Source organism: Bicyclus anynana, chromosome 15 (assembly GCF_947172395.1).
Source record: "Bicyclus anynana chromosome 15, ilBicAnyn1.1, whole genome shotgun sequence".
Taxonomy (NCBI): domain Eukaryota; kingdom Metazoa; phylum Arthropoda; class Insecta; order Lepidoptera; family Nymphalidae; genus Bicyclus; species Bicyclus anynana.
In genome coordinates this window covers 1,807,437-1,828,859 of record NC_069097.1, presented here as the reverse complement: position 1 = coordinate 1,828,859, position 21,423 = coordinate 1,807,437, and the positions used below count along the sequence as shown (strand labels likewise).

Sequence of the window (21,423 nt, the reverse complement as noted above, 5' to 3'; positions counted from 1 at the left end):
TGCGCAGCTCTTTGCTCTGTGAAATGTATGACCTATCAACTTTTTATTACAGTCTTTTCCTTCCAGCTAATCTTCCAAAAGATTTTCACCGTTAGATTAATCTTGAAACAGTATTTCAGGGAGCCTAAAATACTGTTTAACAAAGTCAACAATATCGCGAAGTTTGTATTAGAAAAAAAATCACCTACCTATAAATCGCGAACGACTACTAGCGAGTACATATTTTTGCACCACTGCATCCATCTGAAATCTCACCCTTAGTACAGAGGGTCCATAATAAAGACGCTTTACGCATGCGTCGCTTTGGGGTGACAGTCGTAAATACGAATAACATCGCGTCGGAGCTACAGGGACAAAAATCCCTTTTCTTAAGTAAACTTATTCCGTGTTCTATCGAGTAAGTGCAATTATGGCGGAAAAACCGGCAACCCCCGCAGAGACGATCGGACTTCTAGAGAAAAAGGTAAGTGTTTGAGTGATGTAATGACATTTAGAGGTCATTCTGCGGGGTTGTTGTAAAGGTCATATGGTTATAACCTCAAAATTCTACCGGTGTGTGATAAATCCATTCCCCTATTAAATGTATTAATTATATATCTACTGTATGTACCTAAAGTGTAAACAGGGCTATGAACTATGACATAGAAATAGGACTTTTTCTTGTTTTGTTAGGCATGCCCTATTAGTTTATTTGATGTCCCCTGAATGTTTCGGCTAATTGGCATCATCATCAGCCTATTTTAACGGTGCAATCAGGACCAGGCCTCCTATTGAAGAGGTGATATGAAGTTCAGACCCACCACGCTGTTCCAATGTGGATTGTCGGGCTTAGAATGGTGATAATATTGGATCACTCATTTATTTATTTATCTTTTTTTTTAATTTTTAACAATGTTTATTTAATATACAAAACACTATTAATAAAAAAATTATAAAAATAAACCTTCCCACTGCGGGACATTCGAGTGCCCAAGCAACCGGTGGTCAGGGCTCCAGAGTTAGGAATCTCCTCAAAAATCACTGTCTTTTGTATCCGACTCTTGATCCAACAGTCGAGTGAAAGCTTCTTATGATGTTGGTCGAAACTTTTCGCTATAAAACCAAAAAATATTGGATTATTATTAGTAGGTATACATCCGGTACTATGCCGTGTAGAAACCGAAAGGAGTGTGGATTTTCATCCTCTTCCTAACAAGTTAGCCCACTTCCATCTTAGATTGCATCACCACTTACCATCAGGTGAGATTGTAGTCAAGGGCTAACTTGTAAAGAATAAAAAATACATTAAGTAAGTAGGTAGTTTTATCAGATGGTAATGATAACCGAGAATTAGCTAAGGAGGAAAACTTCAGGTATATTTAATAAATTATCTTTAATTAAGCATTAATATTCTTATGGAATTCAGTATCTAAGTACATCTCTTAAATCTATGGTAAGTATGTAGGTAGGTGTTTAAGAAATTAAATATCACGTGTCTCAATCGGTGAAGGAAAACATCGTGAGGAAACCTGCATACCAGAGAATTATCTTCATTCTCTGCGTGTGTGAAGTCTGCCAATCCGCATTGGGCCAGCGTGGTGGACTATTGGCCTAACCCCTCTCATTCTGAGAGGAGACTCGAGCTCAGCAGTGAGCCGAATATAGGTTGATGACGACGAAGTATGTAGGTATATTTACCTATCTAACTATTTCACAAAGACAAAGTAGGTAGTAAGTGTGTAGATTTTATCTTGATTTTCGCAACATAACCGACTTCAAAAAGGAGGGGGTTCTCAATTTGATTGGTATTTTAGCCATATCTTAATTAAATAATATGACTATAATACATTTAGTTAGTGTACCTAAATAATAATTGTAACAGCAAACTTAAGTTCAAATAAAACCGACATATACAAACTAGGTAGGAGTCTGTGGACTAATATATCCTTGTGTTAGGACTTAGGAACGGTTCCAACAGTACCACAGAAAACATATAAGTGCAAGTATTACTTCAATTCATGAGTTATCAAAATCAGAAAAATTATATGAAATTTAATTAAAACTAACAATTAAAAGTTGTGATTCCGATTTTTATGCATCAACTTTTTGCCAAACACACATTCGCAAATATTGTTAGCGAACATAATTATTAATTGCTAAAACATCAGGTGAGATCGCGGTAAAAAAAAGTAAAAAAAAGTGTACACCGAAACTTACATAGAAGGTTCCGTATTGCCAGACCTCCCTCTTTAAAGGTGAGAGGATTGGCCACCCACCCACCACGCTGGTCCAATAACTGTAGTCGACAGCAACGAAAGTTATTTTAAACAAATAATACCTAAATATTGTCTACAATTACCTACTTGTAGATATGTTTTCTGTGCTACAATGTCGAGTTAAGTTGTGTTTTGGAGCTGTAGCCAAGTGGCACGACGGCTCTCTTTCTACGATCGCAAACGCTTCGAAAACTAGGATAGTGAACAAGATCTGTCATTCCCATACATTTTTCTAGTTTTCGAAGTCGTCGTGCCACTTGGCTACAGGGGCAGTGTATAAACTTTAGATACATTATAGTGTAAACACAAAATTGTAACTTGTGTAACTTGTGTGCTCAGTGGAGTAGAAATATTCGGATCACTTTTTTGCAGTGATTTTGTAGGCACGAAACATATCTAATAGTATAAAATTGATGGCTAAGAATAATTACTACATACTTCTCGGAAGAAAGAAAGTTCAATAGTTCCTAGCCCAACCCTGGATTTCGGTAGGACCCTAAAGTTAGGAAATTGGTGTTTACACCTCCGAGCTTCCAAGACTGCACTGCAGGTTCCGATATTATAAACATCTGAGGGTCTGTAGCCATGTGGCACGTCGACTCTCTTCCTACAAATGCTTCGAAAATTAAAAAAATGTTCAAAGTCGACAGGTCACGTGATGAAGTTTTTGTTAGGATCTGTCATTGTCATACATTTTGTTAGTTTTCGAAGCGTTAGCGTTTGTAGAAATAGAATCGACGTGTCCCGTGGCTAGAGGACCTGATAGTGATCATTACATGGTGAAATATTATTCTAAACGCCACGCGTATTGAAGTAGCGTAGGTCTATTCTTCAAATCCCGTTTCTTATATGGAGAGAAGCCTGACTTGCAGATGATGATGAAAAATTTAAATCCTTTTATGAGCTTTATTCCTGAAATGCTTGAAATGATTGCGTAACTACGAGTATCTTTATTGGATTTGGAAAGATTGACGTCATTCAGCCCCCACGCAGTTTCGGTTTTCGGTGTTACGCCTCTGTGACGCAATTCCTCAAACCCCTTGAAAGGACCGCCATTTTATTTAAAACTTTGTTTCATCTTATATTTAGGAAGTGATTGGTATCATACACATATTATTATACCATACCATTCACTTTTTTTAATTTAAATTAATATTATAAAGAGGAAAGATTTGTTTGTTTGTATGTTTGCACAGAATAGGCTCCGAAAATACTGAACCGATTTGAAAAATTCTTTCACTGTTGGGAAGCTACATTATCCCCGGGTGCTATAGGCTATATTTTATCCCCATATTCTTACGAGAACAGAAACTACGCGAGTGAAACCGCGTGGCGTCTGCTAGTTCAGATACATACAAGTTGGTAGAAAAAACTTTATGTTCTCAGCTTGGAGTTGGAAAGTTGATGGTAATACACCCCTTGTCTCGCTTAGCAATATCGTCGCCGTAAACCAAATTCCCATCAGGTAGACCCCTAAGGGTCCACAGGAGACTCAACAGGGGTCTACGTTGGGGTGACAAATAAATGGGTGTTCACGGCTTTTAAGCGGGGGTCCACGAAACTTGATCTAGTTTCATGCTGAATTGGGCGTTTTTCTGGAGCAATCCTTGTGCTGTATAAGTTAAATAATTAAAAGTTAAGTTGGATGGAATCACTTATTTTATTGGCCAACTTTCCTTTTTACATCCAGTCACAGCAAAATTAATCATTTATTTAATTCAGCAATTAATTCTCACTTTTTTTTTGAAAACTGATAATATTGTTGTTTGGAACCGCAACGGAAGTTTCCATAGTCATACATACTTTTTTCGAATTTTGGGAAATGGTAATGCAGCTGCAAGGCGTCCACCACAATTTGCTAGATTTTAAAAGTGGTCTATGGGAAAATAAAGTTTGCGAACCTCTGATTTAAATGATCGTTACAGTTAGTAACATCTTAAACCCGTATTAGAGTAGCATGGTGGGTCTAAGCTTCATAATACTAAAAATAATAGTGACTATTTTAACATCCCTATGTATTAGATAAGATGAAATAAACAGAACGATGTCTACGATAAGCATTCCTTGTGCGTAGGTAGATGGCCGACCGGATACAAATCATCTGAGAAAATTAATACTAACCACGAATATCACTGGCCCATTCTTTGGATAAATTTAGTCTTATCGTTTGTACGTACAGAAATGTTCTTTATGCTCTTCTCAGTGTAGCTACGGAGTTAAAGATCAAAAGCCTATCCGCTATCTCCGTAGATTTAGACATTTAGATAATGGAAAAGGACGTGTCCATTGATATCCGAAACGCTCACTACTTTAGATACATATTTATGGCCACCAAACTTTTTTTTAAAGAGGAAAATCTCAACATGTATTAGGATTTGCACTTGACTACAATCTCACCTGATGGTAAGTAATGATTTAATCTAAGATTGAAGCGGGCTAACTTGTTATGAGGAGAATGAAAATCCACACCCCTTTCGGTTTTTACACGGCATCGTACCGGAACGCTAAATCGCTTGGCGGTACGTCTTTGCTGGTAGGGTGATAACTAGCCATGGCCGAAAATAGCGATTCAATGAAAGCTCCCAGGTGGCTCTACTTTTTCTTAAACTTCTGACAATTATCGTCATATTTCAACTGATTTACACAAAACCTTGTCAAATTTTACTTAAACCTTCCCCCAGTCTATCTAATGGTGAAAACCGTTTGAAAATCCGTTCAATATTATTTAAATTCATAGCGAATAGACAGTCGCTGTGGACTTTGTTTTATAATAAATACCCAACTCATATGTAGGTATAAATTTTCTTTTACATTTTCTTTTTTCTACAGTAAATCTGACCGAATAATCAATTGCTGGGCTTGATCTGCTGGAATTCCCCGTGATCAGGGGTAATGTAAGCCTGCCTTTAATACCGGTAATTTGAATATCATAAATTGAAATTCATTGAGCACTTTGATTAAATAGCAGGTGTTTTCCTTGTTCCTATGTTAATAAAACAAGCACGCTTTTCTTGGCCTAGAAATCCAGTCTAGACAGGATAATTTATCTAAATTTTGTTTGAGCTAGGAACAGACAAGCTAGGGCCTTCTGATACCTACACAGGTTTAGAAGGTAGGTACTTAATAGAAAGTCCCAGCTCAAGCTGTAATGTAAACTTGGTGAAAGAATGAATTTTCATTTCACTTCACAGGACAACACACATCTTGCTAACAGCTAAATCATGTAGTAACTTCCTACAATTATTTGAAGTTATCCAACTTCATGCTAACTAGCCTTGATAGCAACTTACATATTCTGTATTTTAATCCCATAACCTACAAAGCATTCCAAGCTTCTTTCGCAGTCTTTGTACGAAAATGTACCATAAAGTGTAGTTTTAACATCAAGCAGATTTTAGCTGTAGCCTTTATTATCTTGTTTGTTACCTTGATAATCTGAGATATTTGGTGACGTCGCTATATATCCCTTATGGTCATCAAGAATTTGTTGAAGTTGATTTTGGAATTTTCATGTACCATATTATCCATCATCATCATCACCATTATCAACCAATATTCGGCTCACTGCTGAGTAAAAGTATTCTCTCAGAATGAGGGGGTAGGCTAATAGTCCACCATGCTGGCCCGATGCGGATTGGCAGACTTCACACACCCAGAGAATTAAGAAAATTCTGAGGTACGCAGGTTTCGGTACGATGTTTTTCCTTCACCGTTTGAGACTTTGAGACGTGTGATATTTAATTTCATAAAATGCACATAACTGAAAAGTTGGAGGAGACAGAGGTCATATCCACTATCTGGGCTATCATGGCACTCCCCATATCTATACAGCCGTCCAACTTCTTTAGGCATACCTAGTTGGAAGACGGCATTCGACATCGTGCAAGATAAGAATTTTGCAATCCCTCAACATACTGTGTGTTTACATTTAAACAAGCAGACGAAGTAGCAGACGAATGATTGTGTAAATTACTTTATTTATGGACATCCGGAATCATTAATTTTAATATTATTTAAACAAACTCTCAAACCAATAAAAGCCTTGGCCTTGCTGTGCAATCCTGCAATGCCAAAAGGACACGTCGTCAGTAAAAACTTGTTTCCTATATTATACCACTTTGGGGTGCGTTGCCCTGAGTCCGTAGTTTGTACAAGACTTTTACATTTTTTTTTTTTTTTTAATATTTCGCTTCGACGAAGTTCGGATTATTTATATTTTTACAAGCTTTGTAACTTTTTTCTTAGATAAACAATAATAGAGTTCTAATATAATAAAAAAAATCAGAAATATCATCTAATATTATAAATGCGAAAGTAAGTGTGTGTATCTGTTTGTTACCTTTTCACGGCTAAACCGCTGAACCAATAAATATCAATTTTGATATAAACGGGACCTTTGAGAAGAACATTATGCTTTTTGTCCCAAAAATATTTTTTAGAATATTTTTATTATGCCCATTTTTAGGGAAAGGGGGTGTGATTTTGTACGTAAAGTCCTTAATTTTTGAAGTTATGATTATAAAAAAATCATGAAATAAGTGTAAAATGGAATGTGATACAAGTTTTTTTTAATTCAGAAATTGTAGATACTAAAAAATATCCAAGTTTTAGAAAGCTGTTGACGATCATCCTACATGATAGCAGTAAACAATAAAACAAGAATTTCATATATTTCGCCCCATTTACATAAGGGTCGAAATCTTTTAAGAAAGTCTGTAATTTTTCAAGTAATGTTCACGGTAATTGTTACGTTGAATTTAGCATGTAATGGGGAAAAAGGGGGATAAAAGCTTACCCTAATTTTTCGCAGAAGTCGCGGGCGTCCGCTTGTATGTAATATAAACAGCTTTCTGTAGTGACACAATTTCTATTAGATATGTAACTCGTGCACACTAACTTGACACCTGGTTACCAAACACAACCAAACAAACACAGTACAAACATCATTCGAGCCAGATGTCAATTTAATCCGCACGAGCTGTAGGTAGGTTTTCATTGCAAATGGCGAAGTTTACTTTCTAGTTTCAGCGACTAAGATAAATTACTAGCTACGCGTCAACACTCCATCAATTATTTATTAATATTTACTTCTCGGTAAAATTGTAAATGCATTATTTACTTATTACCGTTAGTAGGTACTTAATTTACTTATTTTAATCTTTATTGTTACGAGTAATTATGTTTCTACATCTATAGTAATAATATAAAGAGGTATAGTTTGAGAGGTTGTAGGGGGTAATCTCTGGATCTACCTACTTAACCGATTTTGAAAATTCTTTTACCAATAGTAAGCCACGTTATTTGCGAGTGTTATGGGCATGTTTTATAACTCCGTGGAAATGGGAATGACCCAGTTGAAACTGCGCGGCGCTAGGCTATAGAATAAAGTTATCCGATAAAAACCTTTAAAATTTTTCTTAACATACATTCCCAAGAAGCTGAAAACACCATGTGAACGTTAAATTAGGCTTACATTTCATGAAATTATAAAAAGTCCCCTTATATTTCAAATGTACTAAATTATTTTTTGTTTATACAAATGGCTAATAGACAAATATCATTGATTCATCGTTTCAAAAGCGTACCCCCATTTTTCGGGTTAATTTGGGCGGTTAGACTATAAGTTGGTACTTGTTTTACGAAAATTAAATAAAATTAAATATATGTATTTAAAATATATTTATTTGTTAAATAAATATATTTCCTTGATATACCTAAGGGCGGCAAATTTTGTTAGGTATTTTTCATTTATTTTAATTTTATAGTTTTAATCAATTTATTTCAATTTATCCTTATTTTAATAGTTAAATTGTACCTTTTGTGTTTTAATACCATGTAGGTAATCTGTGTATTTACTATTTAGGTAAAATGCTATGGAACTCGGTCTCCAATGGGTCCGAGATCTTTTACACCTTTTGTCGATCTTGGACACTTTTGCACTTTGCTGGCTGGTGCATTTTTTTTTATTCGATCACATTCTTGAACAAATGCTCTTATTATTTTTTCTTATTAGCATTTTTGGGATATTTGGATTAAAATAAATTTAAATATTTTGCCCATTTTCCTGCTCTACACATAATGTACATGTCATAAAATTACATTTCTTAACCACTTATGTATATGGTATTATTTTGTGATAATAAATATTTTGCTACATGTGTCACGTTTATATACGTACTTGCTCGTAAATACGTGGGGTCACGTTTTCGGAAATAAATATAATTACAGTAAATTAGGGCAATTAAACAATATTATTAAATATTTAAAAATTGCATCTTACACATTAACCTTAAATAATGAAAATAAGTTAGAAATTAAATTTTTTCTTTTTTTTATTGAAAATTCTTTTATTACTAGAAAGTCCCGTTAATTTATTAAGCTATAGGTATTTCATCTTCGTATTCTCACGGAAACGGGAAATACGCGGGTAAAAATGTGATGCGTCGGCTAGTGTTGAATATATTACCCCTATTTTCCCACCAAAAAAGTTTCTACCCTAAGGTAGAAACTTTTTTCGAACTTATTACTTTTGAAGTCCTATCTAAAAAAAAGAGTTATCAAAATCGGAGTAAGTGCACTATAAAAAGTTATGCGTGGTTTTACTTTACAATATTAATGGGTATACAATCAATCATCCTGTTTCCTAACCTTAGGGTTGGTATTTTTATTCCAAATTTGTACCTATGGGACCTAATTTGAAATATACCCTTTCTAATTAAAAAATCGGACTACTCAGTAAAAAGTTACACGTTTTCATATGTAAAAAAATATATAATATGTCGAATTGTTTTTGTCGGCAGAAAATCATGTTAATTTTAAAAGGGAACACTTAGTAGGTACAGAAAAGCAAACCAAAATTAACCAAAAGTCAGAATTGAAATTGTGCAGATTTCTACATCATACATTTAAAATTACGAACAAATTAATTATAATTATTACTTCTAATTCCTTGAAGGTGGAAGTCGGCATACATTTTTCGAAGTATCCTTATAGTTTAGGGATACATGTTTAGATTAGTAAGTTAGTAAGTACCTAAATTCGACTTAAATGTATTTTAACCTTGGAGTAAATCAACTTGTGTAGCTGCCTGAGGGTCTTGATAAAGAATCTTACGAAGGTTTACTTAGTTTAGTAAGTCAGTATTACGATTTAATAAATGTATTTTAAACTTAGAGTAAATATAAACAACTTGGTGGACTCTGAGGTCCGTAACTACCTGGGGATCCTGACCTACGAAGGAATGACGTACCTACTTTACGAAGGCGATAGGGTGATAAAACTAACTTATGTCCATATATGGAGTCGATTCCTTTGACAGAGTCAGGCACCCAGTTTTCATGATTTTGCAATGTATTAAAACAAAATATCAACACGTGAGATTTCACGTTGTCTTATGCAAAATTTTATTCATCATTCATGTACATAATGCATCCTTCCATACTAATGCAGAATGCATGCGTTATATTAAAATAACCCCTTATCTCGAGTATTTATTCTATTTTTAATAACGACACAAAAAGGGGTGTCCTATGTTTGACCTACCCACTAGGCAATTGTTTTTGACTGTGCGTGTGCCTGCGCCACTGTAACTCTTAAATATTGTACTGTAAATGGATTTGGATACGATTTTTTAATTTGATATTATATTGGGGTTCTTAAACATTTCATCAATTAGTTAAGCCGTTTACAAAGCATGGAGATGTGAGAGTGGGGATGAAGTTGAATACTTAAATTCAAATATACTAGTAGGTACCCATATTCGCCTCACTGCTGAGCTAGTCTCCTCGAGAATGAAAGGGGTTAGGCCAATAGTCCACCACACTGGCCCAATGCGGTTTGGCAGACTTCACACACACAGAGAATCAAGAAAATTCTCTGGTACGCAGGTTTCCTCACGATGTTTTTCTTTCGCCGTTTGAGACACGTGATAATTTATTTCTCAAAATGCACACAACTAAGAAGTTGGAGGTCCATGTCCCGGACCGGATTTGAACTCACACCCTCCGGAATCGGAGGCACAGGTCATATTCACTGGGCTATCAAGGCTCTAAACTATATATATACACCATTATCCACCCTTATTAATATGACGCGAGTATAATAAAGTGGGCGGATAATTGTGCCTCTGAGCAGTATTTAACATCATTGTCTCTGAGTATATTTTTGGTTACGAATGATTAGCTATTCGGCAGTTTCTTGCTTAGCAAATATTTAACGAGTTTATTGGTTATCAACCTAAAAAAGTAGATGTTAGATTTGGTCTAAAAAATACCGATTCGTGTGAGTATTTACGTCGCAGGTATTGAACCTAATTCCATTTTTGATTTCATTTATGAAGAAAACTTTAGCGTTGTAATTTCTCTATGGAATATGCTATTAGCTGGTCAAGCTACAATTTTCTTCGCGTCAATGACCTGTAGTCGGTGACGGTTAGCGATTTACTAGGTACCTACTTACTACCTACATATTAAAGTACCACAATGTTCTACTTGATTATCGATCTTTGCGTACATTCGAACTCAATGTTGGCTTATAAAATTAGTTTCATCGTAATTATCATTTGACGGCTTCAGTGGCACAGTGGTGTGCGCGGTGGATTTACAAGACCTGAGAGTCATGGGTTCGATCCCCGGCTGGGCCGATTGAGATTTTCTAAATTGGTCCAGGTCTGGCTGGTGGGAGGCTTCCGCCGTGGTGAGCGATTTAGCGTTCCGGTAGATACGTTGTCGTGTAGAAACCGAAAGGGGTGTGGATTTCATCCTCCTCCTAACAAGTTAGCCCGCTTGCATTTTAGATAACATCATCACTCCACCATCAGGTGTAATTACTAACTTAAAAAAAATAAAAACAAAAAAAGGATTTTTGAAATCGGTCCAGGCGTCTTTGAGTAATCGGTGTACATACATAAAAAAAAAAAAATACCGACCGAATTGAGAACCTCCTCCTTTTTGAAGTCGGTTAAAAAAATAACTTCATTATTAGCGTATTTTTACTACCCATTACAGGGTCAATGGCCTGCCCTTGTAGGTACATAGAGCTTAGACCCACGACGCCAATATTTTATTTTTCTAAAGATCATCAATGATAACGACTGGCACCGACGCCGACGGCACATCATGCTCTGCGAGGCACGGGGTTGTAACAATACCAACTTCCCAAGTCCGGAATAAGAATTTTCATTAAATATTCAATGAAAACTAGGTCATTATGTATACTTATTTCAAACCCAGAAGTTGAACCTAGGACTTAGTAATCTAAAGTCACATTGACTAACACAAACCGTGTCAGATAAACAATTATTTATTGCCATAATATTCAAGGAAAATTCTCGTAGACTAACAAAATAAGTTAAGTGGTTTATTAAAATGAAATATGTATAAGATTTGGTTCCACGTGAAAAATTGTTCCGGCTACTGGTTAGTGCAGTTCAATACTGTATTTATTTGGGCAAAGACTTCATTCCATCGCCAGTTCACTGCGGTGTTACTTAGTGGACGGTTTCCCGCGTTCTACGCCGTCGTTTTACGCGCGAAAGTAACCATAGACTAAAATTTTCTTTTTTATTCCAGTTAAACTTTTAAAAAGTTTTCATTTGATTTAATTTTTTTTATTGTAAATTATATTATTAAAGAATAGCAATTTGTAGGAAGGGAAATAGAAACATTTGTATAATATTTTATGCAAGTGGAAAATGGAAAAGAAGAAAGGTTGCTATGACAACGGAGGCTTTGTTCTCTCGGAGAAAAATGTCTGGATATTGGAAAAGGTACGTTTCCTTCTTTTAAATGTTAAATTTTTGTGCTCATATATACCTTTTATGATCGTTATTTTAGAATTGCTTTTCACCGCAAAGGAATCGCGAATTAAACTTGATTACTTGCATCTCTACATTGTGGAATGTGGAAAATTATACGCATTGGGAAAAATCGGCTTGTTTAATCTCCTTTTACGAGAAAAGGAGGGCAGAGATTTTCTGTGCAGTGGGCAATGAACTTCGGCCTTAGAATTATTTTGGGAAATTTATAGTGAAAAATAATAACAATTTTATTATTTTTAATTATTTTTTATATTCGATTTTTATAGTGTAAGATTCCAGAGCCGTCTGACACAGCTTATTTTCACAAATATGAAACCTGTTGGGTAGGTTTTCAGTAGCGTCTCTTGTGCTTTGAATACCTGCGTTTCTGTGGAGACTTGCTCTGTGATACCTGGGCTTGTCGTTATGAACCCATATTCGGCTCACTGCTGAGCTCGAGTCTCCTCTCGGGATGAGAGGGGTTAGGCCAATAGTCCACCACGCTGGCCCAATGCGGATTGGCAGACTTCACACACGCAGAAAACTAAGAAAATTTTCTGGTATGCAGGTTTCCTCACGATGTTTTCCTTCACCGTTTGAGATACGTAATATTTAATATCTTAAAACGCACACAACTGAAAAGTTGGAGGTGCATGCCCCAGACCGGATCCGAACCCACCACCCTTCGAAATCGGAGGCAGAGGTCATATCCACTGGGCTATCACGTATCCTTGTACTGGGCTTGTACGAAGTGAAAAAAAGTATTACGTAGCAGCTTAAGCTGAGCGTCCGATTAATCGAGTGCCTCCGATCGTATTTGACATTAGGAGACTTTACAGTCTAAGGTGCTGCCGATTGGTAGGAAAGAAAGAGTAGAGGTAGGAAAGGACTACTTTTCCACACGTCACCGTATCGGATTAATCGTTATGCGATACTTCTTTTCTGTAGAGTAGTAATTAGGTAACCACAGCCAGTTTTATCGAACACATTTCACGGCAGCTTTGGGCCCGTAATCATCACCGGACTTGTTCGGGACAGAGATGATGACACAGCAGTAGCACTGTCCTAAATAAAGAAATACTGGAATATTGAAATCATACATGCTCGATTCAGCCTCGTAATACAGCCGTGGCTTCCCATGCATGACGGATTGTATCAATAAGTTAATTAACATCGTTAGTTAGGTGCCTAGGCAGCTGTGTTTGAACCATTATACTTATTATATAAATAAATAAGAAAATATCTAAGCGTTTCCTTGATCGTAATAAGGAGACGTTGATTTCTAAATGTATAATAACAAAGGTCAAGATAAAAATCATACATAGATGGATTTTACTTTTAAAACATTTGAGGGATCATCAATCGTCCCTACAAGTACAACGTTCTGTAGTTTCAGAGAACAAAAAGTACAAAAAAGAAAAAAAAAGTAAAAACGCTTACCAACATTTGTAAGAAATAGGTTTTGAAAAGAAACTCACATGAAAGTCTACCGAGTCACAGAAAACATATGTACAAGACCGAGTATTCATATGGTTATCACCATACCAAGAGTAGTAATTTTATTGTTATCACCTTATGGGACACATTGACAATTTAGAATAACACATTTGCACACACACACACTCAATTTTAAAATAACTCTACGTTGTAGGGAGGTATTTATTTAATTTATTTCGTAACTACGACATAAAATAATGAATAATATGTAAATATAGAATTGCGCTTTACGTATTTATTTACGTTTCCTATAAAACTGATTTCATGAATAGGTTAATTCTTTATTAATCCACGCGTAAGAAGTTGCGAAACAAATTACGATAAAGTTATCTTTATATATATATTTATAAGATAAATTAACTTTATAAATACATAGCTTAGTTATCATTTATAAGATTCAGTTACAAACGTTCTAAGAATGTCGACATGGGTGACTTTTTTTACAGGAATTAATATTTATCAGTAACACTGTTTATTGCGCAAATGATCAGTCAGCCTGGCAGTCCACCGTGGAGATGCTGGCGTATCTAGGATTATTTCCTAGGGTGGGCGTGGCCCCCGACATAAAAAAAGACATGGAATTCTATTATGATACCGACATTAGTAGCCCGCATTCGGGAAACTTCGCGACATCTTTTCGTCCGAAATCCAAATGTCCAAATGTCTTCAAACAGTGCGTACCTATTGCCAGTGAAGAACTATGGTTCCGAGACTTGGTCGCTTACTATTGGCCTCATAAGAAGGCTCAGCTCAAAAACACACAGCGGGCGATAAAACGAGCTATGCTCGGAGTATCTCTATATTATCGAATCAGAAATGAGGAGATCTGCAGACGATCAAGGTCACTGACATTGCTTAACGAGTCGCGAAGCTGAAGTGGCAATGGGCGGGACACATGGTCTTAAGAGCTGATGGACATTGTGATCCCAAGATACTGGAATGGCAACACCGCATTAGAAAGCGCAGTGTTGGTCGATCGCCCACCAGGTGGACTGACGACATTAAGTGAGTCGCAGGGATTCGCTGGATGAAAGCAGCTCAGAATCGTGACGTTTGGAAGTCCCTACAAAATGCCTATGTTCTGCAGTGGACGTCCGTCGGCTGATATGATGATGATGATGATGTCTGGTTCGTTGTGCATTTTCCAGAATTTTTGAATGATCCTCTTTTTACCCGACTGCCGAAAAACAAAAAGTATTAATAAGTAGTATTCAGTTCAATGATTGACTATCTAATTCTATCGATTCAATCATTTTTAAGGTGGTTGTGCGGAATTAGATTGATTGACATATTACCTATCTAGTACTTAAGTATTTTATTAATGGAACTTAATGATTTATTTCTTCCTACTCGTTTCATTAAAGGCATTTTATTTATTTATCATTTCCTTGATTTTATAGGTAGGTATCAAGCTTGTTGTTCTATACGGAACTGTATATATAACGGATAGGAAATTCTAGTAGTAAATAGGTAATATTTAGATAGATGACGCAATGTTAGTGTGCCGCTACAAGAAGCAAGAAGGGGCCACAAAAGTAGATGAAGCTACATCGCGCGAGACCTACTTGTCGACACTTGTGGTCGGTAGCTGCCACAAGAAGCCAGCAGCGACGATTGTAGCGTGTGGCGGCCATTATAATTTTAATATTACTTTCGTAGTCTCTTTTGCCCTTTCGTGATTTTTTCTTCCAAGTGGTTGATGGAAGAAGAAAGGAGGACTTTAAATTTTAATATTTACCAGTATGCATTATTGTCTTTGTCTATGAATGTACTATTCTTTATATCATTAACATAATATTTATGTAGTTATGAACTATAAAATCTTGTATAATTAATATTTAAAATATATTTAAAATCTTATAAATTAATTGACGTGCAAAATTACTACAACTAATTACCTACTGCTAATATGACTGTGTCAAAAATGTTCAAACATAAGTTTCTGATGGACCGTCGTAGGTACTTACAGCTTATTTGTAACTAAGCTAACGGCCGAAGCCTACCACTAGGCTATAAGGTATTTTTTATTCTCCTATCGTCTAAATATCTAAAATACTTGCTATGTATTGTTAGTACGTGACTATCACAGGATGCGTTTTAACTAAAATATACGGTCTATTTACTTTGCCAATATCACACTTGTCCGTTACCGAGAGGTATTTGTCAGTCTATTTACCGACGTAGATGGCAATATATGACTAATAATAATTATTATCTATATATTAAATTGTAACTACTCTACTAGATTTATAGTAGAATTTGCAAATGCAAATGGAATTTAAAGCCCGATACAAAATTATAAATTATGTTTTTTTTCAATTTCAAACATTAGAGTTACTTTAAAACCCTCGAAACTATGACTTGCTAATATGAATAGCTATAATTTGTGAAGAGCTAAATAGTTCCTACAATTTATGAACAACGATTTTCGACAAATCGATTCACTTGTGCGAGTGCACTATGAACCAGATATATTATATATCTTTCCATCCATAGCCATATAATATTTTTTTAATAAGTAAATGTATTGGTTGTTGTCCTTTTACAATGTACCTACAGTATTTTGTAGTAAGCCGTAAAATGATTTTTATAGTGCAGTTTGTTCGCGCTCGGATTTTATTTGTTTTCAAGTCTGCAAACAACGCGCCGGTAGTACCGTAATCACATTAGTGGATTAAATTGATTATTTTATGCTATGCACAATGTACATAGTTCTATTGTATTTATTTACATAAACAATTGTTGTTTATAGCGGAATAGTTTGTTTACACTCGCTCATTTTTTAAAACTGCCAGCCGGATTGCATAAAATATTTTTGTATACTTATTATGCTAGATTACAAATAAAGTTTGTAGATTTCATCCGCTCTAGCGGATTATTATTTTTTTTAAAGAATATTTGCCAAATTTTTTAAATGTGACCTATTGGTCTCAATACCGTACCGTTCCTGAGCCCCTCCAACTAGTCGGGAAAGACTGCATTAGGAGTGGGTATGACAACAGACTAATGTCATAGGGATCGAACCACCACCCCTCTGTGATGAATCCGACCGCTTTATAGTTGAGCTATTGAGGCTCATTTATTTATTTGTATTTACTCTGTATTTGGTAGTTGACAAATGGTAGTAAATTTATATAATTAACGGAAGGTCTTTCGCTAGATAATACAAAAATGCAATTTGGCTAGAAAAATTACTATATGTAATCAATAACACAATAATTATAGATACGTAAAAGTGCCGAAGGATGGAATTTTCATGAAGATAAGCCGACCCAAAGAAAATGAAATTCCTACCGCGTAATACATACTCGTACATATTAATTACAACAATGAATATGTATGTATTGAGTATTTAAAAGGTAACCCGGCGGGAATCAGCTTGGGCATCTTTGCCACTGGTACCTTCAACCTATCAACAAGGACGAAGCTACTCAAGGCACTCCCACAAAACATTTTCCTAATAACCTTGAATATCAGCACTTGAGCAAAACAAGATGTGGAGAGTTGTCGCATTTTCTATGCAAAATAACTGGATACATTAAATGGACAACATCTTTACATTTTGCAATAAGAAAATGATGTTTATGTAGCAACGATTACGTCACCGCTACTGTGGTTCTATGGATTCACTAGATATTATATTTTTCACTTACATAATTTAGATTTAATTAATATGTTATTCAACTGTCCAAGGAGAATTGTTTTTAAGGGTATGTTATATTATATCTCATTCTTTGGCACGCTGTACAGCATAAGCTGTTTGATGACTTATACCATAAATCAGTTATTATGACACATCATTAGAATCGTCTTACTTGTAAGAGTAACATAAAGGTTTTGTATTATTTCTCATAACTTTGTTCGCACTGAGATTTTTATGTTACTTTTAGTATTCTTGATCTTTATTGTATATAGAAGATAGATGATTTTACTTTAGTTTTTTTTTATTTTCATATATTTCATCTGTGCAAGCTAAATTAGTATGATATAGATAAAATCATTAATAATAATTTTGAAGCTTCTATATATAAATGGTAATAAAATACAATTATTGTAAAGTCACAACTGTAGTGTTATAAGTTCCTTACATAGTTCTTTTTCGCATGCCAATAAAACTATTTACAGCGTGCCTGCGCAGTTAGTTATGGCACTTACTGTGGTTATGGTGAACTATAAATAGAGTTAAAATTGCGCACATTTTCTGCAAGTGATAATTTGGTACTACTAACAGAAAAAAAAATATGTTACTAAGTAAATGTCTGCAATTCATGTAGATCAACTGTAAAGATATTTTTTACAACTGAAGTTTGTAGCTTAAAGTTGTGGTAATCATTCATACAAATATTCAATTAAATCATTTATTTAAATATACCGCTTTCAATATGATTGTTTAAGTCACTTATTATTATTTATACGCCTAATAATAAAAATAATATGAGCAAAAAAAAAAAGATTAAATAAAACCTAAAGAGTCCTATATATATATATTGGCTTGGCCTTTAAGTTCAAACCGATCAATGGATAGATGTTTGCCTATTCATCATGCAATTTATCATACCATTTTCACAATATCATGACTTAACACGTTGTATCTTATTTCTTCCCAAATACTTCTTTATTCTGATCGTTTACCAAAATAAATCTATTATTTTAAGAGACAATGGCCCGATGGGAAGATTAGTTGCGATAATTTTATCATATCAAATTGTTCTTCTCGGACCAAGACGCGTTTGAAACCCTCGTAACTTTAAATTTAAGTTTTCGACTTTGCTTGCCACCATTAAATCATAACATAACTTGACGTTTCAAAGTGCTTAAAAAGGGTAAATTATGAATTCATATGAAAAAGATTCATATGAAATATTTTTATTAAACACAATAAAAGTATCGTAAATAATATCATTACAAAAGGTCAATATAACAGGCATCGGTAGGCCTTGAACTTGCAGCAACAAATACCTTTTAAAACGTTCACTGTTGAACATTACGAAGATATTATTTACAAATCAAACGCTAAAATGCATACCATTATTAACATAATCAGCCTGTATTATAATGTATTTACAAAAAGAGTATAATGTATTTAGCTTACCAATTATATAGCCTCAATAGCTCAATAGTAAAGGGGCCGGACTCATCACTATATTGTCGAACCCGCTCCTAACAGTCTTTTCCGACTAGTTAGGAGGGAAACGGGAAAATTGGTCATATCGGTCAGAAGAGTATGGCGGTTGGTGTAATCACATGCAAATAATGACTAGCCTAGACTAAACTATAACACAGGTCGACAGACACAGAGTGGCTTTGAAGTTTCTAACGTATGTGCCTAAACCAGACAATATCCTAATACGCTTATAGGAATATTAATATTGCTATTAAGTTTTGATAATATTTAGATAGAATAACACTTAAGTTCAAACGATTTTAAATAATTATTAGGGTACCTACATAAAAAGATTTTCTTTTAGTAAAAAATTTACTTTTTGTCAATTTGAAAATTTACAGTCGCAGTTATTAAAGAGAATCGAAATATTACTCTTATTAGTAAGTATTTAAATCTATAACATTGTTAAGCGGTTAGGCGTCAAGATACACCAGTCACGTAAGGCCACTATTACTAAAGCATTGCTAATGCTCTGTGGCCAATACCAAGGTCCAATGTTGTTTTGTTTTGCGAATTTTAATGAGTGACATCTTCTTATTTGGGCATAGAAATGTGTAATATTGCTACGAGTATGTTAATCTCGCTACAAATCAAACGGCTTGACCGTGATTTAAAAGTTAATGGAGTCGTCATTTCAGATTTTATTATATGGAGTTCTATAATCGAATAACTAAGAATATGTCGAATGCTTTCCCAAACAATTTATATCAGTTATGATAAAACTCTCATGATATCTGTGAACCATTGACAGAGCTATTGTGACTTTGAGTAATAGGTTTAATATTGAATACCTAATATTGGTAGCAGAGTAAGCAGGTATTTATTATGTCGTTCAATTTGACACCCGTTCGAATTTAATCCATTAGTTTACCTACCTCCTAACTTTCCTTTCGACGATATTGATACATTGTCATAACAACTGGGTAAGCCGATTGTGTTTGTACATTGAGAAAACAAACATTTACTTTTCCTTGTCCAAACTGAAAAGTTATGTAGGTAAGTTTTACTGGCTACCCTACCCTGCTTCGCAGCACTTATTTTGTTATTTTCAGTTTACGATCAAAACTAAAACTATTAAATGTTTGACACAACACAATTTATGATATGTTATGTTAATATCAGTAAATTGATATTGACATCGTGATTATTATCATTTTCGTGTATTTTTCGATTTCGTTTCTTTAATTTTTTTTGTCAAACAACAAAGTCTTGCGAATATCCCGTACTAGCGGACGTCCGCGACTTCGTCCGCGTAATAATCAGAGTTAGCTTTCTTTCTCTATTTCCCTATTTAAGTTTCTGGTAATACACACGCCCATTTTTACAAATATATCTATTTTTATTTTTGGAAGTTTTACATTAAATAGATTCATTAACACGAATCACTTTTAAACACTTTAGAGATAGAATTTTAAAAATACTTTAAACGATTATCTTTAGAATTTTTCTGGCAGTACACATACCAATTTTTATATACAAACTTTCAACCCCTATTTCACCACCTTCCGTTTTTATTTTCACGATTAATGTGTTTCAAGGTTCATTTCAATTCATTTAGTCGACCATGCATCATGCCGAAGCTGGCGTGATGCGCGGTCGACAAAAAGACAGACAGACAGATGAAAAATAAATATATTTGATTTCAGTGTCAATTATATCCTCCTCCTTAATCCGGCCCTGTCGCACAATTCACCTCTACCAAGACCACCTGCTAAATTTCATCTTTCTATGACAAGCGGTTTTCAAGACTTCGTGATGACCTTCCGCATTTATAAATATTATTTTTAGCAAACAGAAGGGAAATTGAATAAAAATAATAAATCATTTATTTACGCGCACATGTACTTAATTCTTATTTTTTATTCCTTCCATGATGACGTCGTATCGCTATTCTTCTAAGATTATTATTAAGATAAATAGCTAATCGCTTAACTTGCCCATCATATGATATGGGCAAGTTAAGCTATATTGTGTAACTTTTTGATTGAAAAAATTGATCTTTCTCAACATTAAGTGCCTTGAAATGCGACAGCAGTCATTGACAAAACATATTCAAGGCTTCGTTGACATTAATTTCATTTTGATAAGTAAAAACGCACTGCATTGTTTTCAGTTATTATCGGTTTTACATAATATTATCAATGCTGTTAAAGCCCTTTCAGGACAGGTTTTGTAATAGCAAGGCCAAACACTGAACATCTTAATAAGTACCCCAAGAATAAGTTTGCACTTGATTTCTTTTGTGTGCCAATTTCTTTTTTTCATTATTCAATAACTTTATTGCTAAAAGAATACAAACACAATGATTTTACACGCAAAAGGCAACCTTATCAGAACAATAGTGATCTTTTCCAGGCAACCTAAGCGAGTACGAGTACCTACCTGTGATCTAAATATCCTGTGAAACGGGAAATTAATTGCAAGAAAATCTAGTTTAGGTTTGATTGTGCTATTTTTTTTACATTATATAGGCTAGCGCTTGGCAGCAATCATGCTTGATAGTAAGCGATGATGCAGCCTATAGTGGAACGCGCTTGCCTAGAAGATGCCTATTTAATATCTAGATACCGTGAGATAGTCATCAAGGATTAATTTGTCCTTTTTTAAAAAAATATCTTTCAATATAATTTTAAGACCTACCCTAAAACATGAAAGTTTATTTACCTCTGAATCTACCTCTAAACATATGTTATTCTGGACTTTATTCCAAA

General features: G+C 34.7%; 2 protein-coding genes across 3 annotated transcripts in view; one reads left to right on the top strand and one right to left on the bottom strand.

The window, feature by feature from the left end:
* Positions 1-315: 315 nt before the first annotated feature.
* Positions 316-21,423, top strand: part of LOC112049700 (facilitated trehalose transporter Tret1) — a 48,068-nt gene continuing 26,960 nt past the window's right edge. The window contains exon 1 of one of the 2 annotated variants that reach the window (XM_024087701.2): positions 316-463. In XM_024087701.2, coding sequence (XP_023943469.1) covers positions 410-463 — 54 coding nt within the window. In that variant the 5' untranslated portion in view covers positions 316-409. Of the gene's footprint in view, positions 464-11,723; positions 12,022-21,423 lie in introns of those variants that run through there. The other variant, XM_024087699.2, reaches the window with a different exon arrangement.
* Positions 1,078-21,423, bottom strand: part of LOC112049697 (gametocyte-specific factor 1) — a 56,265-nt gene continuing 35,919 nt past the window's right edge. Inside the window, exon 4 of the mRNA XM_052885702.1 lies at positions 1,078-1,092. The gene's annotated coding sequence lies outside the window, so the exon portion shown is untranslated. The remainder of the gene's footprint in view (positions 1,093-21,423) is intronic.